General features: G+C 34.8%; 1 protein-coding gene across 1 annotated transcript in view; it reads right to left on the reverse strand.

The window, feature by feature from the left end:
* LOC136027203 (ruvB-like 2) overlaps positions 1-21688 on the reverse strand; it is a 41099-nt gene extending 19411 nt beyond the window's left edge. Inside the window, exon 1 of the mRNA XM_065704225.1 lies at positions 21504-21688. Coding sequence (XP_065560297.1) covers positions 21504-21626 — 123 coding nt within the window. The 5' untranslated portion in view covers positions 21627-21688. The remainder of the gene's footprint in view (positions 1-21503) is intronic.
* Between the last annotated feature and the right edge of the window lie 2423 nt (positions 21689-24111).

Below are 24111 nucleotides of genomic sequence, written 5' to 3' on the forward strand. Positions count from 1 at the left end.
ACTAACACTTTCTAACGATGAAATGGTATGTTCCCGCATTTCAAATAAAAAAAATGGTCAATTTAAGTTTATATGCTTATTTTCGTGGGGAAAAGGTTGAAAACACCTTAGGTGTGATAGAGCACACTAGAGGGTGATATCGGGAGGGTAAATTGTACCACACTGGCGTCAACTGCCACGAATCATCGGGAGAAACCTTATTGAAAATATCCCTTTAAGTTTAAACGAACGATTCTAGTGTAAATAGATATATTTGCTGGAAAATGCCTGTGTGTGGTATTGTGTGATAATACACAACAGAAGGTGCTGTGTGCCAGCTATTGAGTGTCAAAGATCGAAAATTGCCTTGGATTAACACGTTCTATCAATTAAATGATGTTTCCGCAGTTGAAATAAAATAAAGCTAAATCTAAGTTTATAGGCATATTTATGTGGAAAACAGGTAGAAAATGCCTTAAGTATGATAACATATGCCGAAGGGTGCCAATAGTGGCGGGTACATTGTGTCACGCTAGCGTCAATTCCTAGAAATCATCAAAAGGAATGCTATCGGGAATTTTTTTAAGCTTAAACGAACGATTCTAGTGTAAACGGATATTTTTGCTGCAAAATGCTTTAAGCGTCATAATGCACGCCAGAGGGTGCTACGTGCCAGCCACTGAGTGTCATAGGCTGAGAGTTGCCAGAAAACATTTTTATCATGAAGGTACAAAATAGATGTTAAGCATTCCAATGTTCCAAAGCAATTTTAATGACTTTTTCTTTTTCAATGTATTCATTTGTACCCATACATTTTTATTGACATTAGGTCCATTGCTAATTAACATAATAAGTCTTTAAAATTCTTATCCCAATGCATGACATCAGCTTTTTTTGCAATGTCTTTACCAGTTGCATGTCCAGTGAAATACATCACAAGATGGCGGCACACAACCTGATCTCTTAAAGAAGGTAAAAGTTACTCTAATCTGTAGCTTTTTTATTCTTTAACTGTTTGCAGTTTCATTGCGTTCAAGAACAAAGCGGGCTTTGCCTGTATTCTTCACAAGACTGTGTTTACAGTGTGAGTGACATGCTTCAGTTATCAAGTACATAACTTTCTCCGTACTCACCGACATCCCGGGTGGTAGTTTACCAGGGAACAAGGTTTTAAAGACATCAATGATTCCGTCACACAAAGCAGCAGACATAGAAGCTTACAAGAAATTAAGTACCCAGATAATTTCTGCTTTGTATGCCTTCTCAAAACTTGTCACAAAATAACAGTTTTCAACAGTCATCTTGTCACAAAACAACAGTTTTACATCTACTGCTAGTTGATAGCTCATCTGATACGGACTATTTCCAAGCAGATCCACACAATCGTGACTGCAGCGGATTTAAGGGGTCGACTCCTCCCTCGTGATTAAGATAACCCTAAATATGACATTCAAAAATTGTATATTGAATTAAAACACAAGCTCTATTTTAATAAAAGTAAAAATTGTCCTTAGAGCTTCAAAGAAACATCAACTACTGAGTGTATTATGATACCACTTCCCCTCCCCTGAACCCCTGGCTCTTACAGCGGAAAATTTTCGGAATAAGACTTAAACGAAATTAAATTTTTATACAAAAGCACAAGAATCTCACTTTTACAAATTTAAGTAGATAAGCTATCAGACAATTAAGGAAAATGTCCAGAAACTTGTTTTTCGTTTTAAAAATACCTTTTCTATCATTTGCCAGTTGATTTAAAAAGTTTCACCATGAGAGATATCATCCGAATACGAAAAATGAAATCAGACAGTCTTCATCAGAATGCACCAAATGAAAAAAAAAATGACCATTGAGATTTTTGCAGCAAACTGACTTGTCATTTCCCTACCGATGGTTATGATCAACTTATCCAACACATTTTAGATTGTAATTAAATAAAAAAGAAATTTTTTTAGCTGAAAGTAAGGAACGACATTAAAACTTAAAACGAACAGAAATTACTCCGTATATGAAATGGGTTGTCCCCTCCGCAATCCCTCGCTCTTTATGCTAAAGCTTTTAATTGTTTTAAAAAGTAGAATTGTGGCAAAGAGTCAAACTTTAGCGTAAAGAGCGATGGATTGCGGAGGGGACAACCCATTTCATATATGGAGTAATTTCTGTTCGTCTTAAGTTTTAATGTCGCTCCTTACTTTCAGCTAAAAAAAATTAGTTTTTTTTTTATTTAATTTCTGAACGTTTTTGAATTAATGCATGTTTGGTTTTGGCTCTCCGCACATAAATTATTAAAATGAAATTTGTATATTAATTCTTTTTTTGGCTAAATGGCTTTCTCTTAGTTTTGATCAGACGATTTTGAGAAATAAGGGGTGGAGAAGGAGGCCTAGTTGCCCTCCAATTTTTCGTTTACTTAAAAAGGCAACTAGAACTTTTAATTTTTAACGAACGTTTTTATTAGTAAAAAATATACGTAACTTAAGAATTAACTTACGTAAGAAACTTTCATAACCTTATATTTTTACCTTATATCGTACCCTCGTTAATACCTCGCTCTTTACACTAAATCGTAAGTTTTGTCCCAATTCTTTAAGAATGACCCCTGAACCAGAAAGGCCGTAGAATAAATAGTTGAAACTACTAAAAATACTTTAGCATAAAGAGCAAGGTATTTATCCCCTCCTAAATACCTCGCTCTTTATGCTAAAGTATTTTTAGAACCCCTCATATGCGTAATAATCTCTGTTCGTTTTAAGTTTCAATGCTACTTCTTCCTTTCATTTGAAAAAACGTTTTCATGTTTATTTTTCATTGTTTTCTTATAGTAATGCTAGAGAATCCTGCGCCCTTTTCAGTGAATTTTTCTTCCCCCATGACAGATTCCTCGAAGGAAAGATCCTCCAAGGAAAGATCCTCCAACATAGCCCCCTCTCCTCAGCCCCACCCCCAAACAAAATAAAATCCCCCTGAAAACGTCTGTACACTTCCCAATAACCATTACTATATGTAAACACTGGTCAAAGTTTGTAACTTGCAGCCCCTCCCCCAGGGATTGTGGGAGTCATCCCCAAAGACATAGTTATTATGGTTTTCGACTATGCTGAACAAAATGGCTATCTCAAAATTTTGATCCGATGACTTTGGAAAAAAATGAGCGTGGGGGGGGCCTAGATGCCCTCCAATTTTTTTGGTCACTTAAAAAGGGCACTAGAACTTTTCATTTCTGTTAGAATGAGCCCTCTTGCGACATTCTAGGACCACTTGGTCGATACGATGACCCCTGGGAAAAAAAAAACAAAAAAAAAACAAATAACACGCACCCGTGATTTGTCTTCTGGCAAAAAATACAAAATTCCACATTTTTGTAGATAGGAGCTTGAAACTTCTACAGTAGGGTTCTCTGATACACTGAATCTGATGGTGTCATTTTCGTTAAGATCCTACGACTTTTAGGGGGTGTTTCCCCCTATTTTCCTAAATAAGGCAAATTTTCTCAGGCTCGTAACTTTTGATGGGTAAGACTAAACCTGATGAAACTTATATATTTAAAATCAGCATTAAAATGTGATTCTTTTGATGTAGCTATTGATATCAAAATTCAATTTTTTAGAGTTTTGGTTACTATTGAGCCGGGTCGCTCCTTACTACAGTTCGTTACCACGCACTGTTTGAAAGTTTTTTTTTAAGGCCAGATACTCTGTTATCATAAATGAGTATACCTTCTTGAACCATTTCTATGTTTATGTTTTAGTTGCCGTTAATTCGAGCAGGATTGAACTGTGTTCTACACATAATTTTCTTACGTGGTAGAGCCCCAAGTTTGACCAAAAGCATCGTAACAATTCGTGAACTACTCCGTAAAAAGTGTAGGTCTAAACAGAATTTTTAGTACGAAAGGGCTTCACGACAACTTCCAGAAATGCTTCAAAACCAAATGCTTTGCAAGCTTAATATGGATAAGACTTTTTTCCTACAGTGCAATACAATCAATGGAAGAGGGAATGCACATGTCACCTAGTTTTTGTGCCTCCCCCTTTATTTAGAAAAATACATGTTTTAGTATATTTATTGAAAATACATTTATAAGTATTTACATTTAAAAAAAAAATCGTCATTTGAGAAATAAGTTCCCTTCGGATTAAGTTTTAATGTTGCTCCATACTTTCAATTGAATAACTGTTTTTCTTTAATTTCTGATTTGTCAAATAATACAAGAAAATCTGGCTCCCCCTCCGTTTAAAACTCCCTCCACTCAGGAGAAACTGCTACATGGAAAGTTCCTTCCACGTAAAATGCCCCCCCCTCCCGTAAAATTCCTCCCGGGGAATTTCATCCTCGCTGAAAATTCCTCTCACAAAATTTATTGCTGACCAATCCACCGAAAAATTCTCCTTAGCATACTTCAATTAAAAAAAAAAACTATAATTTCTAATCGTTTTTGAAATCATGCCACATACCTCCTCCCTTTCGTGGAAAACTTCATAGCTTAAAGCCCATTCCCCGGGACGCTGAGGGGGGGATATTATTAACAAAAACACGTTTATTGAACTTTCTAACTATGTTGAACAAAATGGCCATCTCAAAATTTTGATCAGATGATTTCAGGGGATAAAGAAGCAAGGGAAGGGGCTTGCTGCCCTTCAATCTTTTCCTCACATAAAAAGGGTATTATAACTTTTAATTTCCGTTTGAATGAGTCCTCTTCCGGTATTCTAGGACCATTGGTTCGATACAATCACTCATGGAGAAAAAGAAATTATATGCACATCAGGATCTTTCTTCTGGCCAAAAATACTGAATTCCACATTTTTGTAGATGGAATTTCGAAACTCTACAGTAGGGTTCTCTTTTAAGCTGAATCTGATGGTGTGATTTTCATTACCTTTTAGGGGATGTTCCCCCCTCCCTGTTTAAAAAATCAGTTAAATTTTTTTCAGGCTCATAGCTTTTGATGGGTAACACTAAACTGAATGAATTTGATATATATGGAATCAGCATAATAAGTCAATTCTGTTGGTGCTTCTATTGATATCAAGTTCCGTTGTTTTACAGTGTTGGTTACTAACGGGCTGAATCGCTCCTTACTAACAGTTCGTTACCACAAACTGTTTGATTTGGAAAACGTTATTTTTCATTTTCTACGTTAGTTTGAACTGAAATATTTAAATAACATATTTATAATTCTGATTTTTAATATTTACCTTTATGATACAAAGCTACTGTTCGATTATGAACTACTTTATCTTTTTCAGTTAGTAAAAATCTGTTTTTTTAAGTTGTATTCATTTCAGACGTTTATGGCGTCAGCTGCGTAGGAGTGACATGAGGGAATACTTTGGATAATGGTTGTAGTGGTACAGCGAGCTCAGTGGATGCTAACAAAAAAAATACATGCCAGGTTTTATTTTGGAAACTCTTAAAGCTTTTTTCTTTTCTTTTTTAAACCTCAAGAAACCAAGCGACTACTTCGTTTAAGAGGCAAATATTTGTCAATCTTCAGTAGATTGAGCTTTATATTTACGATAATAACAAATTAACAACAATAAAAAAGCTGTCAAAAGTAAAACTGCAATGACACCCCACACTAGCCACTCACCCCACACTAATAAAGAGGAATTAGAGTTGATAACCTCACTGAGATGTGTCTTTTCATCCAGTCTTGTCTTTCTATCTTTCCCACCTTCGTTCTGGTTGTGCATTTGTCCGCGCAAGTCATAGTATTTTTCATCACGCTCTACCAAAACATCCTTCAAAGCAGCAATTCTTTCACGGATACTCTTTTTGAAGCTTTCTATAGGTTGGAGTGTCTTTGCTAGTTTTTCTTTTAACTCCCTTTTTAACCCCCTTTTTATTAGCTTTTCGCTATCAGACTGATAGAGGGATTTTACATCGAATTTACCAACCACGCTCTGAACCTCCTCAGTCAAAAATGGTTTCACCTCAAGAATCTTCCTCAAAGAACTGATCATTTCTAACTCAGTTTTTGTTTGGTCATTTCGGTCTTTAATTTGATCTTGAACCATTTGGATAAAATCTATCTTTTCTTTAAGGTTTATTAGTTGAAGAATTGTTATATCGGTTTCTATCAATAGGTCTTTTATTTCATTTTCTATTATTTCAAACACTTTTAAACCTTCAATTTTGTTTATCTTATCAGCGACAAAGGGGTCCTTTAAGTTAATTGTCTCGATTCGCTCTCCAACATCTTTGAAATAATCTATTTCGCAAAAGAATGGGAGCTTAGAGAGCAATGTACTATTATTTCCATTGTAGAAGCAATTCTGACTTTGCCCTTGAAATTGCCTTAATGTTTCACTATAGTAGAGTGACCCACATAAAAATTGCTTGATATCTGCTGGTTCATTATCATTCCAAAAAATCTCCCTTTTTTTATCTTTCTTTTCAAATACCTCAAATAATTTTTGGCCATTGTCCCATTTCCAGGTGCCATCCTCTTTTATCAGCCCTATCCACACCTTCCATGTTCCAAAGTCTCTATCATGAGCTTTTGCAGCCATTTTCTTAAACACTACTTCATGTTCAGGAGCTGTAAAAGAAGCAAGTGTTCCACCTATTTTTTTACATTTCTCTAACCCTGTTAAGTGATCATAACTCTCGTTAAAAACTACAAAATGGTCATAAAAATCAATTTTCCTACACCGCATATCCTTAAGTACATGATTATTTACTATTGCAAGCTCTTGCATACCTGTTCCATTGAGTTTTTTTTTTAGATCAATAGCTCTATCCTTTACTGTACATAAGACAGGCAAGTTTTTCTCATCCCAACTGGGATAACATTCAGACGCATAAAATCCAGCGCGGCGGGAGTAAGGATCACTAGCTGCAAAGGCACAAATTGGATAAGAAATGCTATTCCCTTCGTTAATTGTAAGCCGATCAACCTTTTCATTGTAGTGAGTCCATCTCCAGCCGCTCCTATCTTCTCTTTTGAGATCCACCCAATAATTTTGATTTTTCTTCAGTAGCGTCTTAAGCCATGGGAATAATTTTTGCACACGATCTTTTTGAAAGGATGCTAATCTTCCTCCTGAGTTTTGACAATCCTGATTCGCATCTCGCCAAGACTTTCTCTCGTCTTTGTAAACAAAACAAAGACAAACATTTGGATCTTGGCAGAACATTTTTTCATTCTTAGCATTGCATTTGTCATTTAACTGTTGACTACATACAATACCGATTAATAAAAAGCTTATCATCAGCTTTGTTAGAATAATTTGTAAATTAAAGATCATGATAATTCATTATGATATTATTTTAATATACAACAAGTTTTCCTGATTGACAACAGGAGGTGCAAGATAAGTTCTAGAAACTGTAATTTTATAGCAAATAACGCCAAATATTTCATTGTTTACAGAGGAAAATGCTAGAAGCCAGTAAATAATTATGCTTTCAAACATTTATATTAAAATAGAGTCAGGCTTACAATTTGGAATTACGGTTGACAGCATACGTTTAATTTTTGTCACAAATGATTTTAGGCTAATCAATAGATTAATTATGGCTGTTAACTCAACTATTTCATGCTGTTTCCTTTCATCTCATAACTGTTTAGTCAAACACAATTTTATGTTTTAAAATAAAACAATACACTTAAAAAAACGTCACACATACCACTTTCTAGCATAAAATGATACTATGAAATAGTCTACCTATTTATACTATATACTATGAATAGTTACACATAACTTGGCATTGTATTCCCAATTCCCAAAGTTCCGTGGAGCAGTGCACTGATCCAATAGTTCTTTTTCTTTTTTTCTTTTTTTTACAGAACTCACACTATTCCTGATATATATGTATGCTGATATTAGAAAAGTCGTAGAGACCATACTTTCTAACTTACAATGGTAATGAAAAACAGTCTCATCCAGGTTGCAGAAACATTTAGCAACCTAGTAAGATACAATCACATCAAATACTAAGAAATGCAATAGTTCATAGCCCCTAAAAATAGAGTCAAATAAAGACAAGAAGTATACTATTAGGACCGCGTTGTCTGAAACCCCTATATAGGAAACTTAACGTCCCTCTTCTTGAACAGCAAGGGATATATATTGGCTTGAAAATCAAGAAAAGTGGCTGCAACCGCAATAATCTGCATAAACGGCATCTCTTTTCTTGGTTTTTTCTTTTCTTTTCCCCAGATAGCAGGGCAGTCGAATATCGCTAAGAGCTGTTTAATGGCTCATTTTTAAGGAAATTGAAGGAGTTAAAAAGCTTTCATAGTTAAAAATTATTTTTAAAACATGATGTTTAACAAAAAATAAGATTTTTCATGCACAATATTGATCAATGACGTCATAATCGTAGGATGTAGCAAGGTCTACCTTACTGTTCCAATTAAAAAAGTCATAGGATTTTTCCTGTTTGTAATTTTACAATATTTAATAAAAGATCATGAAAATGCAATAATGTTTTTAGGATTTCACAGTAAAGAACGATCTCTAGCCTATACTAAATGGAGTACATAAAGAATCTATAGTTCATTACAAATAGGGACAATGTAAGTTTCATCAGATATGGCTGATACCCATAAGAGACGCAGAGTTTAGTGACGCATAACTTGGCCTTGTATTCTCAGCGAATAAAGTTCAGTGCAGCAGAAAGAACTCACACTCTTTCTCTTAGGATTATGTGTTCGTCAATCCTGACCAGGGATTTTGCTGTGAAATATTTTTGTTTGTGATTCGGTGCGATAATCGCTGTCGCATGTCTTATAACTTCTGTTCTCGTTGTGCTTCCTTTTCGATTATCATTACCTCAGACGCTTTTTCCATACCTTTGAGTTTATCTGGTCGGATTCATTCAGCATAATTTAGCTTGACGTCATATGCATCAAAAACTTGTATTCCAGTTTTTTTTTTCCTAGTAATTCTTTTGCTTTAATTAAGTTGTTACGGATTTCAGTAACAATCATACGAGTTTCGTTGCACATACCCTGTGAAACATCTAAATCACACATCAATTTTTGCTTAAATAAGCTGTTAAATAATCAAGTAACAAACATTCGTACTTCATTGCACACACCCTCCTTTAACATCTAAATAACACATTAGCTTGATCATAGTCTCATTCTGCATTTTGAAGTCGTGCAATGGAAAATCAGAAATTTTAAATGAAATAAAAAGTACTAGTGTAATTTCTAATCCTCCCGACGGTTTATCCTTTACAGAATTATATATTTTATAGCCTTTGTATTCTCTTGGGAGGCAACTGAATAATTTCAGCATTAACTTTACTGACTGTCTTTTATGAGCCGCGTTAAAATTACACCTTACCCAATTCCATTGTAATTTTGATTTGTCTTCGAGCCCCATAATTTCTTGTGCCTCGAAGAGACACAAGGAAGTTTGTGGCTGTCACCCCATTGAAAATATACTTACCCCAACAGTTCTTTAAAAGATATATTTACATTAAAACGATCTGATCCAGCAGTTTATACGTCGTAGGTCTGTAAATGGAGTGTCCCAGTGCATAATGTTTTTCTGATTTTTTTTTCTCTGAAAATTGGTTCTTATTAGTTATCATAAATGCGTCAAAATTTGTTTTTCTTTTATTAATTTTCCATACCACTCTCAAATATAACAGAAAATACCACCAACTATAATTTTATTTGTATTGGTGATATTTTGTTTTGCTACGATATTGCAATATTTTGTTGGCTTTGTTAAAATGAACTCCAGAATACATTTGAGTGAAAATCAAACAGTTCGTGGTAACGAACTGTAGTAAGGAGCGACCCGGCTCAATAGTAACCAAAACTATAAAAAACGGAATTTCTATAATAATAGCTACATCAAAAGAATCGCATTTTGATGCTGATTTTAGATATATAAGTTTCGTTAAGTTTAGGCTTACCTATCAGAAGATACGAGCCTGAGAAAATTTGTCTTATTTTAGAAAACGGGGAGAAACACCCCTTAAAAGTCATTGCATCTCAATGAAAATCACACCATTAGATTCAACGTATCAGAGAACCCAATAGTAGAAGTCTCAAGCATGTATGTACAAAAATGTGGAATTTTGCATTTTTTGCCACAAGACAGATCATGGATGCGTGTTTATTTGTTTGTTATTTTTTTCCCCAGGGGTGATCGTATCGACCCATTCGTCCTAGAATGTCATGTGAGGGCTAATTCTAACGGAAATGAAAAGTTCTAGTGCCCTTTCTCAGTGACCAAAAAAATTGGAGGGCACCTAGGCCCCCTCCCACGCTCATTTTTTCCCCAAAGTCACCAGATCAAAATTCTGAGATAGCCATTTTATTCAGCACAGTCGAAAAACCTAATTACTATGTCTTTGAAGATGAATTACTCCTCCACAGTCTCCGTGGGAGCGGCTGTAAGTTACAAACTTTGACCAGTGTTTACACATAGTAATGGTTATCGGGAAGTGTACAGACGCTTTCAGGGGGATTTCTTTGGTTGGGGAGAGGCGTTAAGGGAAGGGGGTTATGCGGGAGGATCGTTCCATGGAGGAATTTATCATGGCGGAAGAAAATTTCCATGAAGGGGGCGCAGGATTTTTTAGCACTTTTTAAAGAGCAATGAAAAAATAAATATGAAAAAGTTTTTTCAACTGTAAGTAAGGAGCAGCATTAAAACTTAAATCAAACAGAAATTATTAAGCATATGAGGGGTTCACCTCCTCCTAATACCTCGCTTTTACGCTAAAGTAACTTTATTAATTTCAACTATTTATTCTACGGCCTTTATGATTCAGGGGTCATTCTTAAGGAGTTGGGAAAAAAATTAAGCTTTAGTGTAAAGAGCGAGGTATTGACGAGGTGGTGAACCCCCTCATATGCGTCATAAAAACATATGAATATAGAGGTTCGTTACGTACGCTAATTCGTAAGTTACGTATATTTTTACTAATAAAAACGTTCGTAAAAAATTAAAAGTTCTAGTTGCTTCTTTAAATAACCAAAAAATTGGAGGTTAACTATGCCTACTACCGCGCTCTTTTTTCTCAAAATCGTCCAATCAAAACTATTAGAAAATAATTTAGCCATAAAAATAAATTAATATGCAAATTTCGTTTCAATTATTCATGTGCGGAGAACCAAAACCAAAACATTCCTTAATTTAAAAACATTCAGGAATTAAATTTAAAAAAAGAAGTTTTTTAACTGAAAGTAAGGAGCGATATTAAAACTTAAAACGAACAGAAATTACTCCGTAAAAAAGGGGCTGTTCCCTCCTCAATGCCCCGCTCTTTACGCTAGAGTTTTTTACTGTTTTACAAAGTAGAGTTGAGAGAAAGGGTCAAACTTTAGCGTAAAGAGCGGGGCGTTGAGGAGGGAACAGCCCATTTTTTATACGGAGTAATTTCTGTTATGTTTAAGTTTTAATATTGCTCCTTACTTTCAGTTAAAAAAACTTGTTTGTTTTTTTATTTAATATAAAAACAGAACGAAAAGCCGATCGAAGTAAAGTGACAGAACAAAGGAAAAGATCGTTTGACAAATTTTTAACTGTAGATGGAGAACAATTACAACAATCGTCATTGTTGTCAAAATTCCACCTACTAAAACTCTTAGAAACAACATTTTTGCCTGTTGCTATTCTGCAAAAAGGCCAGCGGGAAAAACCAAGCAACTCCGTTTGTGAAGAATTAAAAATGAGAAAAGGGAAATAAAACTAGTCAGTCTGGGCATATTTGCTTAAGTATTACTCTTTGTTTTGATAAATTGTGTTTATCTTTGTTTGGTTTAATGGATTTTGCTGATTAAATTTTGTATGTGTGCATTATTTTTTTCTAATTTTTCTTGGAATACGATTATTAAATGAAACTACCTACTCTATGCTTTGAAACCAAACTACCCAACGTAAAGTAAGTCTCACATCTAAAAAATAACCACAAAATTACAATGTTGCCTAAGGCTATATTTAGACTTTGCCTGCCATTACGCCCTTTTCGTTTGCGATTGATTGTGATTCTTACTGCCTCTTGTCTTCTAACAACACATCTTGCTGTGTTAGTTTCATTTGTGATTCCATTGGTGGCTTGTCGTTTCCCATGAAGTGTATCAACAATATGAAACTAAAAACGTTACATTCGCCCATTCAATACATTAATTTAAAACTGATTACAAAGATGAAAATTTTACTTGTGTTTCTTTTTGTTTTAGTTGATTCAGAAGATCGATATAGGAAAATCCTTTTGTAGTTTTTCCCAAGTAATCCTAATTTATCCAAAGTACTAATATAGGAAACAGAATAATGAATATTTCACGGGTGTGTTCAATGCTTCCTTCCAAACAATATTAAATATTATCCGTTCATTTTCAGGTGGGAGCAGAACTTTCAAGCTATGTTGTTGTTTAACACGAAAAAATGCTACATACAACCTACCGTGATTAAAAACAGATATACGGAAATCGACGCCAACAAATTCGAAAAAGTTTGCCCTTGTTATCTATCTATGGTCATCTGAAATACTGGTGGATATGGAAATTGATTTTGTTCTACTATACATCCAAGCTGATCCTTTGACCAGTTGAGCAGGAGTCAAGACTAACTAGAGTAATTTGAACTTATTTTCCACACTTTCTTTCAATAATAATTTTTACCATAATTATGCTATAACATAACTCAGTAATAGCCAGACTTGTTCCATTACACATAATCTCTGAATATACACACTGCATATACATATAACTATTGTATTTTCCTTTATCTTTAAGTTACGGGGTAGTAAATCTACAATCTTAATTGAATTGAATGATTCTTGGGTGAATTCAATTTCTCATTCCAGTTTATATCTCACAGAATGAGAACTTATTTAAGATTTGCGTTCTTCTAGAAGGTGATCAACAGTTTTAACATTTATTGCATTTACTTTATCAGGGAGCAATGCAAAATTAATTAGTTCCTTCATTTGATCGCAATTTTCTTCTTGCAAGATAATCTCCATATACTTCCTCAACTATGATTACCATCGGAAATTATATCCAGATAATTAAATTTCATTGAAGCCATTTTTGGGAGGATTTCCATTTCCCAGTTCCAGGACCTACTTCATGGGTACTTCCTATTCAAGATCAACATGTATACTGTTCCTGAGGAAGTAGTTTTGAAATACTTCCAAAGATGACTTTTTTTTATTAATAAATCATGTTATTCACTACGGTTGCTTTGGAGTTGAACAGGTAAGTACTGAAGAAGGTCGCCTTTAGCAACTATAATTATCCCTCCGAAGGACAAGTTTGGATTTTTAACATTTTTTATAACCTTACTTAGGTAACACTGATACCTTTTCCATAAAGAAAACATCCACTTGTGTTAATACTATAGCTTTATTGGAACATGATTTCATACTGGAAATTGAATCAGATGAAAGCAGAAATTTCAATGCCTAGTATTTTTTTTCCCAAAAGGCAACCAAGTTGATGGAATTTCACTTCACATCCCACATTTTATATTGATAGTGACTCCAATGCTGTGACGAATGGTGAAACTATGGGTGGTTTGTAAGCATCAAATGAAGAGTGCAGCCCTAAGGCTAGCATAAAAAATCGAAAATATAAGTGCTTTCTCCAAAAACCATACCGGAGGCTATACCAATAGAATTAGAAAACTGGACGATCTTTACGCCTATCATAAGTCTAATTATTGAAAAACTAAGCAATATCAATTGCTTCAGAACCTTTGAATTCCACCACCTAACTACAGCCTCCCATATTTAGTTCGCAAAAAGCCGGTTAGGGACGAAAAAAAGATTGTTCAACCATACTGGCTTGGAAGAATTCCATTAGCTTGTATTCTCAAGTAAGATTAGTGGCTTTTCTGTAAATAATCTGTATTGTTTAACGTCCAAGGGGCAGGAGGCCCAAATCAATTGCAAAAGTTGGGAAAAGAAAGCTGCTTGGGGCTTTTGCTAAGCTAAGTGGAAAGGACAGTGACTTGATCTCTCATGAATTAAATAAAAAAAAAACGAGTTTTCTTAACTGAAAGTAAGGAGCGACATTAAAACTTAAAACGCACAGAAATTACTTCGTATATGAAAGAGGCTGCTTCCTCATCAACGCCCCGCTCTTTACGCTAAAGTTTGACTCTTTCTCTCAATTCTTCTTTTTAAAACAGTAAAAAACTTTAGCGTAAAGAGCGGGGCGTTGATGAGGAAGCAGCCTCTTTCATATACGAAGTAATTTCTGTGCGTTTTAAGTTTTAATGTCGCTCCTTACTTTCAGTTAAGAAAACTCGTTTTTTTTTATTTAATTTCTGAACGTTTTTGAATCAATGCATGTTTTGATTTTGGCTCTCCGCAGAGGAATAATCAAAACGAAATTTGCATTTCGTTTTGGCTGGCTAAATGGGGGGCTAAATGGCTTTCTCATAATTTTGATCGAATGATTTTGAGAAAAAAAGAGCGGGGGCGAAGCCTAGTTGCCCTCCGATTTTTTGGTTAATTAAAAAGGCAACTAGAACTTTTAATTTTTTACGAATCTTTTTATTGGTAAAAGATTTACGTAACTTATAAATTAGCTTACGTAAAGAACTTTTGTATTCTCATGTTTTTATTACATATATGAGGGGATTCGCCCCATCGTCAGTACCTCGCTCTTTACACTAAAGCTTAAATTTTATCCCAATTCATTAAGAATGACCCCTGAATCACAAAAGCCGTAGAATAAATAGTTGAAATTACTAAAAATACTTTAGCGTAAAGAGCTATGTATCATAAGGAGGTGAGCCCCTTATATGGGTAATAATTTCTGTTTGTTTTAAGTTTTATTGCTGTTCCTTACTTCCAGCTGAAAAAGCTTTTTCACATTTATTTTTTAATTTTTTTTTTAAATAATGCTAGTAAATCCTGCTCTCCCTTCATGGAAGTTTTCTTCTCCCATGACAAATTATCGATGGAAAGTTCCCCCAGCATATCCCCCTCTTCTCAACCCCTCCCCCCAACCAAAAAAATCCTCCTGAAAACGCCTGTATACTTCCCAGTAACCATTACTATATGTAAGCACAGGTCAAAATTTGTAACTTGTTGCCCCTCCCACGGGGACTGTGGGGGAGTAAGTCGTCCCCAAAGACATAGTTATAAGGTTTTTCGACTACGTTGAATAAAATGGCTATCTCAGAATTTTGATTCGTTGATTTTGGGAAAATAATTAGCGTGGGAGGGGGCCTAGGTGCCCTCCAATTTTTTTGGTCACTTAAAAAGGGCACTAGAACTTTTCATTTCCGTTAGAATGAGCCCCCTTGCAACATTCTAGGACAACTGGGTCGATACGATCACCCCTGGGAAAAAAAAAAAAAAACAAATAAACACACATCCGTGATCTGCCTTCTGGCAAAAAATACAAAATTCCACATTTTTGTAGATAGGAGCTCGAAACTTCTACAATAGGGTTCTCTGATATGCTGAATCTGATGGTGTGATTTTCGTTAAGATTCTATGACTTTTAGGGGGTGTTTCCCCCTATTTTCTAAAATAACGCAAATTTTCTCAGGCTCGTAACTTTTGATGGGTAAGACTAAACTTGATGAAACTTATATATTTAAAACCAGCATTAAAATGCGATTCTTTTGATATAGCTATTGGTATCAAAATTCCATTTTTTAGAGTTTTGGTTACTATTGAGCCGGGTCGCTCCTTACTACAGTTCGTTACCACGAACTGTTTGAAACAATCAGTATCACTATGGTTCAGTTGACCAGGCAAACATTTTCTTCTAAATATAATAATCCTTAAATTATGCAATTTTAATTTGTGCATTTTTTATGCTCTTTCCAAATCCAATAATTACTTCAGGGGAAAATTATTTTTTAACCCCTACAAGGGCTCAAAACAGCCCTTAATACCAATAATCTGAAAAAGTGTTTCTAAAAACTATCCAGTGGAAAAAAATCATGTGATGTTGATTCCAGAATGGTAATTATTAATTTCTAAAGTCTTAATAGTAAAAATGTTGGTTTGCAAGAATTGTTAAAAAGAATCTGTATCCACTCAAAAATAATATCAATTTTGCTGGATGTAAAACAAAATTCAAAACATATCAACCAATTCTAAACTACATTTTCATCTGCTTTATTAAAACAGCAACCAAGAGCTCATATGGTATTTGTGACAAGGTTGGAACCTAAAATTAGACTTGGCACTAGAGTTATCAATTTCATCATCCTAGCACGTCAAGAAGCACCAAACTAACCAAAGCACTAGAAATTCCTCCAACTCCCTCAAAGTAATCAGGTCTGGTCTGGTTATGTCAATCATGTATCTAGAACTTGTGCTTATTCTTCCCATCAAGTTTCATCCCAATCTCTCCACTCTAAGAGTTTTCCAAGATTCTTGATTTCCATTTCCCCTCTCCACCCCCGAATGTCCTGAATTGAAAATGGAGCATCTAAGACATGAGGTCTATCTATATATCAAGTTTCATTAAGATCCAATCACCCATTCATAAGAATAAACATACCCCCATTTTCACGATTTCCCCTCCCTCCAGCCCCCCAGATGGTCAAATTGGGGAAACGACTGTTATAAAGTCAATTTGTGCAGGTCCCTGACAGGCCTACCAATTTTCATTATTCTAGCATGTCCAGAAGCACCAAACTCGCCAGAGCACTGGAAATGCCCCCCCCCCCCAATTACCCAAAAAAGAGCAGATCCAGTCCAGTTATGTCAATAGCGTATCTAGAACTTCTGTGTATTCTTCCCACCAAGTTTCATCCCATTCTCTCTACTTTAAGTGTTTTCCAAGATTTCCAGTTTTTCCCTCCAACTCCTCCCAATGCCACTGGATCCGGTCGGGATTTAAATAAGGACTCTGAGACACTAAGTCATTCATAATATCAAATTTTATTAAGAGCCCATCACCTTTTCATAAGTTAAAAATACCTTGTTTTTTCTAATTTTCCAAATTATCCCCCCCCTTCAAACTCCCCCAAAGAGAGTGGATCTACTCCAGTTATGTCAATCACGTATCTAGGACTAGTGCTTATTCTTTCCACCGAGTTTCTCCACAATCGCTCCACTCTAAGCATTTTCCAAGATTTAAGGTTTCCCCCTCCAACTCCCCCCAATGTCACCGGATCCGTCGAAATCTAAAATAAGAGGTCTGAGTTATGAGGTCCTTCTAAATATCAAATTTCATTAAGATTTAATCACCCATTTGTAAGTTAAAAATACCTCATTTTTTCCGATTTTTCCAAATTAACCCCACCCCCAAGCCTCCCAAAGAGAGCGGATCCATTTCGGTTATGTCAATCATGTATCTAGGACTTGCGCTTATTTTTCCCTCCAAGTTTCATCCCAATCCCTCCACTCTAAGCATTTTCCAAGATTTCTGGTTTCCCCTCCAACTCCCCCCAATGTCACCAGATCCAGTCAGGATTTAAAATTAGAGCTCTGAGACACAAGATCCTTCTAAATATCAAATTTCATCAAAATCTGATCACCTGTTCCTAAGTTAAAAATACCTCATTTTTCTAATTTCCCCAAAATTAACCGTCCCCTCACTCCCCCCAGACGGTCGAATCAGGGAATCGACTATTTCTAATTTAATGTGGTCTCGTCCCTGTTATGCCTTCCATATTTCGTCATCATAGCTTATCTAGAAGCACCCAAACTAGAAAAACCAGGACCAACAGACAGACAGAAATTATGATTGTTATGTCACTTTGTAAATACCAAGTGCCATAAAAAAAGGTTAGCTTGCATTTTTGATTGGCTGATCAACTTTTCATTAAATACCAAATGGAAATACACTATTTGCTTAAAATTTGGTCAATGTCAGATCTATCAAAAATTCAGATTATTAATAGAATCACTTTGTTTCTGTTTTTTAAATCCTTTTTTTCTATGTTTTCCAAAAATATAAGAATTTTGTATTTCACAATTCAAAGGAAATTAAAATTGAAAATATGCAACTTGTTCTTATACAAATCCTGTTAGTTAAATAATATTTCTGAAATAAAAGTGTCAAAACAAAGACAGTTTTTTTATACTAAAAGCACCTTTTCTTCTTTATTTTGTGATTAGTTTTATTTATGGTCAGTAATAACCTAAAATAAATTTTCATATGTATTTCTGACTGCATTTTGAAATTGTATTCAAAGTTACCCATACTTCATCCAACTTTGAACAATAGTATTTTATGTACAGTTCATGTAGGTTCCTAATCTGATCATAGTTGGTCATGTTTGGGTAAATTAGAACAGACAATTATTTATAGATCTTTTTTTCTCTTAGATTCAACCTAAAAAAAATTCACTTATATTTAAAAAAATAAGAAGTAACATAGAAAATTGGACTAAGATAATGTTAATAAAAACAGTACTTGCAGAAAAATCCAAGAAAACTGGAGACAAAAACTTTTATTCTTTGCAAAGATTTTTGTATGACTTAATATTATTAATTCAGTAAAAACATATCTTTTTTCAATAACATTAACATTCTCTTTCTTGGGTCAGTTATAAATGAAGTCAGCATTGCTTAAAAATTCCAAAATTTTGAACCTCATCTTGAAAATAATCTGCTCACCTAATTAAGAAATTTTTCTCATAGAACACAGCATAAGAAGTGGAAGAGTTTGATTGGGAGACTTAAGTCCTTATTACAAGTAGAATTGTCATCACCCTCATATTCACTATTCTGACCTTCATCCCTGCTAAGAGCACTGGGATTACCACACAGTTTTCTGGCAAGTCTTCTGATGTGTTGTCACATGAGCAGTCTAGATTCAGGGATTCTTGGAACTTTTTTCCAGCTATGTTTCCTTTATTAAATCTTGTTTTAGATATTCCAAATTTAATTTCATTTATTCCTGAATCCTAAAGATCTTGATTTTCTCTGTTGCTTGATTCAGCTAGTGATTTTTTTGGGAACCTTGTTAGGTTTTGTTCACTTGCATGATATAGTATTAGTAGACCAACTGCCTTTTTTTTTGTTTTTTGAAAGAAAGTTATGACAGAATCAAGAATTGCATCCCGGAATTCATCATTTGAGTGCCTTAGGAAATTTTTTTATGCAATGCATTCTGTCAAAGCATGATACAAACCCATTTTGGAGGTTGATATTGTCATCCTTTCCCAGCTCACCCCAGAGGAGTCTTGAAACACCTTCTTTTGGACTGAATTTTTGGCAGGGTTTTGCACCTTGTATTCTTCAAGGGTTTTTCACCAGATTTCTTTAGTTGACCCAAAGAATTCTATATCAAGGGGTTTCAAGAAATGGGTGCAATTCACTGGTCAACAAACAAAAGCAATATTTTGTTCTTTGCAGACTTTGATAAGCTTATAAAAAATAAATGGAAAATGTTTTTAATAAATGAAAATCTTTCTAAAAAATGAATGTACAAAAAATCAAAATGCAACTAGGTAAAAGCAACCGTGTAATACTTCTGGTCAATTTGACCCTCAACCAAAGCCATCTCCCTATCATTAGAGGAAAGAACTAAAAAAAAACTTGATAATTCTAATTTTAAAGAAATGGCCCTACCAATGGGTTGGACTATCCTGCAATGGGAGAAACTTGCAGCAAAAAATTTGAGCTTTATTGTTATATAATAATCCACTGTGCAGAAGCCTGCACAGAAAATAAAAAACTTGCACATACAAAAACATTGCTGCATATGGACTCCAAGATCAAAAGACTGATTAATATCAAGAAAAGAAAATTCAGCAAACAAAAGGAAGTCCAAAAATATGATATGGAAAGAGAATTGACAGGTAAAGAATACTACCAAGCAAGGAACAAGGTGAGAGAAGCAACTAAACAAGTCAAAGAAGAACAAGAAAGGAAAATTGCTGGTGATGCAAAATCAGCCCCCAATAAATTCTGGAAACTAGTAAATACAAAGTTGACTATAAGAAGAGAAATCTGCACCCTCATAAACAAAGATGGCTCATCTGCAAGTTCCCCATCTGAAAGGGCCAATGCTTTGATTTTTTTAGCTCTGTTTTTAAGCCAAAGCAAGCAGGCCCTGAACCATTCCATGAAATAAATCACTTGAAAGTCTTAATCAGAAAGAAAGAAATCAAACTACAACTCTAAAAACTTCAACCAAACAAATCCAAAGGCCCATACAGAATAGAGGTGCTGTGGTTCAAAGTGAATCTAGATTATATTGTTGAACCTCTGCTAGAAATCTTTCAAAGCTCTATAGATGATGGTAAAATAGCATTGAGGTGTTACATTGCAATTGCTGTCCTCATCTAAAAGATAGGTTTCTAAAAGATAGGTTAACAATCCAAAGTGGAAAACTTCCATTCTGTGTGCCTGACATCACTAGTCAGTAAAATTTTTGAAGGATACATATGAGATAGGATATTGAACCACATATTGCAGAGCAATGTGATCAATTCTGACCAACATGGGTTCCTACCAAACAAAAGCTGTACAACATAGTTATTAGAAACACTCAATGATTGGACACAAGCCCTGGAAGGGTTACAGCATCCTGACAGTAGCCTACTGTTTGATGTTGAAAAACCTTTTGAAAGTGTATGGCATGCAGAGCTAATGAGTAAACTCCAGCACTAAAATTTGCCAAGGCAAATACTATCCTGAATAGAATCAGTCCTAAGAAATTAAAGTGAAAACCTTAGAGTGCATGACAACATCTCTGATCCAACAAGTGACCAGCAGATTGATGCAAGGTAACATGATCAGTCCTCATGATCAGCTGATCAATAAAATCAAAAGAAATGTCATCAGTCCTAAAAATCTATGTGGATGACACAAAACTCTATTGGAAGTTCATACTTAGCAAGGCAAGGTCTTGATAAACAAAACTTAACAAGGAAAGCCCTTGATAAATAGAAGACAGCTCCTAAAAAATCACTGGCTAAATCAAGCAACAGAGAAGATTGAGAACTCGAAGGATTCAGGACTGAATGAGGCAAAATCTGGAAAAGCTAAAACAAAACTGAATAAAGGAAAGGGAGTTGAAATAGATTTACAAGAATCCCTGAATCTATACTGCTCATCTGACAACACATTAGACAACTTAACAAAAAAACTGTGTGATGATTCCAGTGTTCTTAGCTGGGATGAAAGCGAGAACAGTGAACATAAGTGTGATGGCAATTCTACTTGTACTAAGGGCTCCATTCTCCTAATAAAACTCTCAAACTTCTTATGCTGTGTTCTATGAGAAAGATTTCTTCATTAGGTGAAGATTTTCAAGATGAGGGGATGGTGAGATCAAATTTTTGGAATGCATCAGCAATGCTGACTTCAGTCAAAACTGACCCAAGAAAGAGGATGTCAGTGTTGTTGAAAATATATAGGTTTTCACTTGATCACTTTTTGAAAAGGATATGGCCCTTTCCAAATTGCAGGGCACTCTGAAGTTATTAAGTCATATAAAAAGCCTGCAGAGAATAAAAGTTCTTACCTTCAAATTTCGTGGATTTTTCTACAAGTGCTGTTTTTATTAAAATGATCCTAGTTGAATTTTCTATGATATTTCTTAATTTTTTGAATATAAGTGACCTTTTGTGAATGAGGCTAGCCTAGGTCATCTGATTGTGTCTTTAGAAACCCACCTGTGAGGTCTGTCTTGGTTGCATTGAATCATCTAGACCAAGACCTCTAATGTGTGAATGGGCTCCGATTCTTTCAATCCTTGTGAGATCTTTTATCTCACCAGGTTTCATTGAAACATTCATTCTATTAAACTGTTTAATTTAAATAAATTACACACATAAACACATGTGGCCTATTTGATTTAAAGATAGATGGCATTAAAAACTTATGTCCACACTGCGAAATATTAATAGGTCAAAGATCGGTGAAAAAAAAAATAATTACGGATCATGGACGAGTTTATACTTTTATAGACCTTATATAAACCAATTTGATACACCCACTCTGCTAATATAGAATTATTTGTTAACACGTTATTACATTTTCGAAAGCTGCATTTAATTCTTGCTTCGGGTCATAAAAATTGGTTTCAGTTATCCTTGAGCCAAAGCCTCCAGTTTTGAAGCCAAAATGAAGTTTTGTAGTCTATACTAGAGAAGACTACGAGTAGTTTTTTAGTCAAGCTTTTCTTCCTTCAAGCCATGAGAAATCAGATTCGAGCTTCAGATTGAAGTTACATTAAAATCTAAAAATTTTTAAAATGTGCGACAGCTTCCTGCTTACAATAGCCGTATATTTTCGTAAAGATTTAAATAAAATAGTTTTGAGATTCAGAAAAAAATTATTTTTCCACGGGTTCAAAAGGGCCGCCAACTAATTTTACAAGCAGTTTATGCTGTTAATTTTAGTGTAGTTTGAGAAATTAGTCTTCGTGTTTAGAATAAGGCAAAGGAATAACATCATTAGTTCTCACTTAATAGTTCTATCATTGGTAAGGAAATCATTGCTTAGGAGTAGCACAAGACAAGTCTGCAAACCAAAATCATAATATTGGACGCTACAGTGATGACAGAGGTCAAATATGGCTCTGAAACACAAGCGCTCCAAAAACCAGATGAAGATTTGCTAAATGTTTCCCAGAGAAGTTGCCTACGAATTGTTTTGGGTACCCGGCTGACTGACCGTATTTGAAAGAGTAGGCTGTATGAAAAGTGTGATTCAACACCATTTTCTAGGGCTATAATGAGAGAAAGGTTGAGATGGCTAGGGCACGTTCTATGGATGAAGGATGAAAGATTACCGAATTTATTTCCCTTTTCGGCCAACCGTCTAGGGCTAAACGGAAAGCTGGTCGTCTACACTGAAGATGTGAGGATGTCATAAAGAAAGATTCAAAGGAAATGGAAACTTCGTGGGAGGGTGCAAAGAGGGAGGCTTTGAACAGGTTGGGATGAAGGAAGAGTGTGCGTAGCTGTGTTGGCCTCGGGTGGCATGGTGCTGCTGTGAGCTGTTAGTGGTAGTAGTAGTAGTATGAGAAAAATATTTAAAGGTAAGAAAATATGTGTTTGAACTAAGAAAAATTTTATTTTAGTTTCGTCGTTGACCAGCTATCCTTGAAATGTATATAAAGTACCTAGTATAAACTGTTTGTACAAAAAATTCAGATGCGTTGATAGAAAATTAAAATCATTTTATAATGTTTAAAGATGAAACTGATACCTTGAGTTCACTTTACTCTGTTTGTCATGCAAAACGAACATTTTTATGTTAATGTTAAATTTTATCTGTTATTAGCCTTGTGCCGTGAAGGCTTGCTGAATTCAATGGAAATTTTAACAGGACCATTACCAATACTAAGAATAGTAAATATTTTAAATTATCTACGTGCTTGAAAGAAGATGGAATTACTTCAAATATAATTCTATTTTTTGTGACTATCCTCTGTAAAATTCTAAAAAAAAACTTTTCTTTGAGAACAAATTCAATGCTATGAAGGGATACAGAAATCCAATTATATAAAAAGCCTTGACTCAATGAAATCGATTAAACTCCTAAAAACGGTCAAAGTCCTGAATAAATACAAACGCAAACCAAATTTTAATTAAGTGATGGAATTTCAGATTCAATTCGAAATTAAATAAATCCTAAGTCTGTTTAACAAAGACCAAAATTCAGACTCGGTGTCAAAACGAGACAGGTTTTGACTTAGTCTAGACGAGACCTAAATCAAGCAATGGATAAAAAGCAAGCCATGTTTTGACTGGTTACAAAGCCAAATCAAGTCCTTATTCAGCTTAAAATAAGCCTAGCGCATGATTCGAATAGACTAGGCGTAAAAACAAGCGAAGTCGAAACCGTTGCATTTTAAGAACAGACTAAAGCTCAGTCCAAAAACATAGGAATTTTAATTTGGTAAAAAAAGTAACTAAGTATAAAATCTAGGTAAATAATCGGGTTAAGTCCTTATAGGTATAAAAAAGTTAAATTTAAAAATAACTGTTAAGAAGCGACCTAGACCCCTATTAGGCTCATAAACAAAAAAAGACTAGTTAGGTGCGAAAAAGCAAGTTAGTGTATCCATTTCAGTGAAATACAAAATTCGACCTTACTTGGTATAAGAGTAAACAAGCTTAATTCACACTTCGTACAAAGATAAGTTTTACGGTCCAAAAGGGAGCTTTGGTGCTGAAAACAGAATAATCTCTTTCACAGTGAACGAGCAACAGAGTCCTAATTTTGCGAAAGATAAATGTAAGCTTCGACACACTGCAATACAAGCTAAGTATT

This window comes from Artemia franciscana, chromosome 5 (assembly GCF_032884065.1).
Source record: "Artemia franciscana chromosome 5, ASM3288406v1, whole genome shotgun sequence".
NCBI lineage: Eukaryota > Metazoa > Arthropoda > Branchiopoda > Anostraca > Artemiidae > Artemia > Artemia franciscana.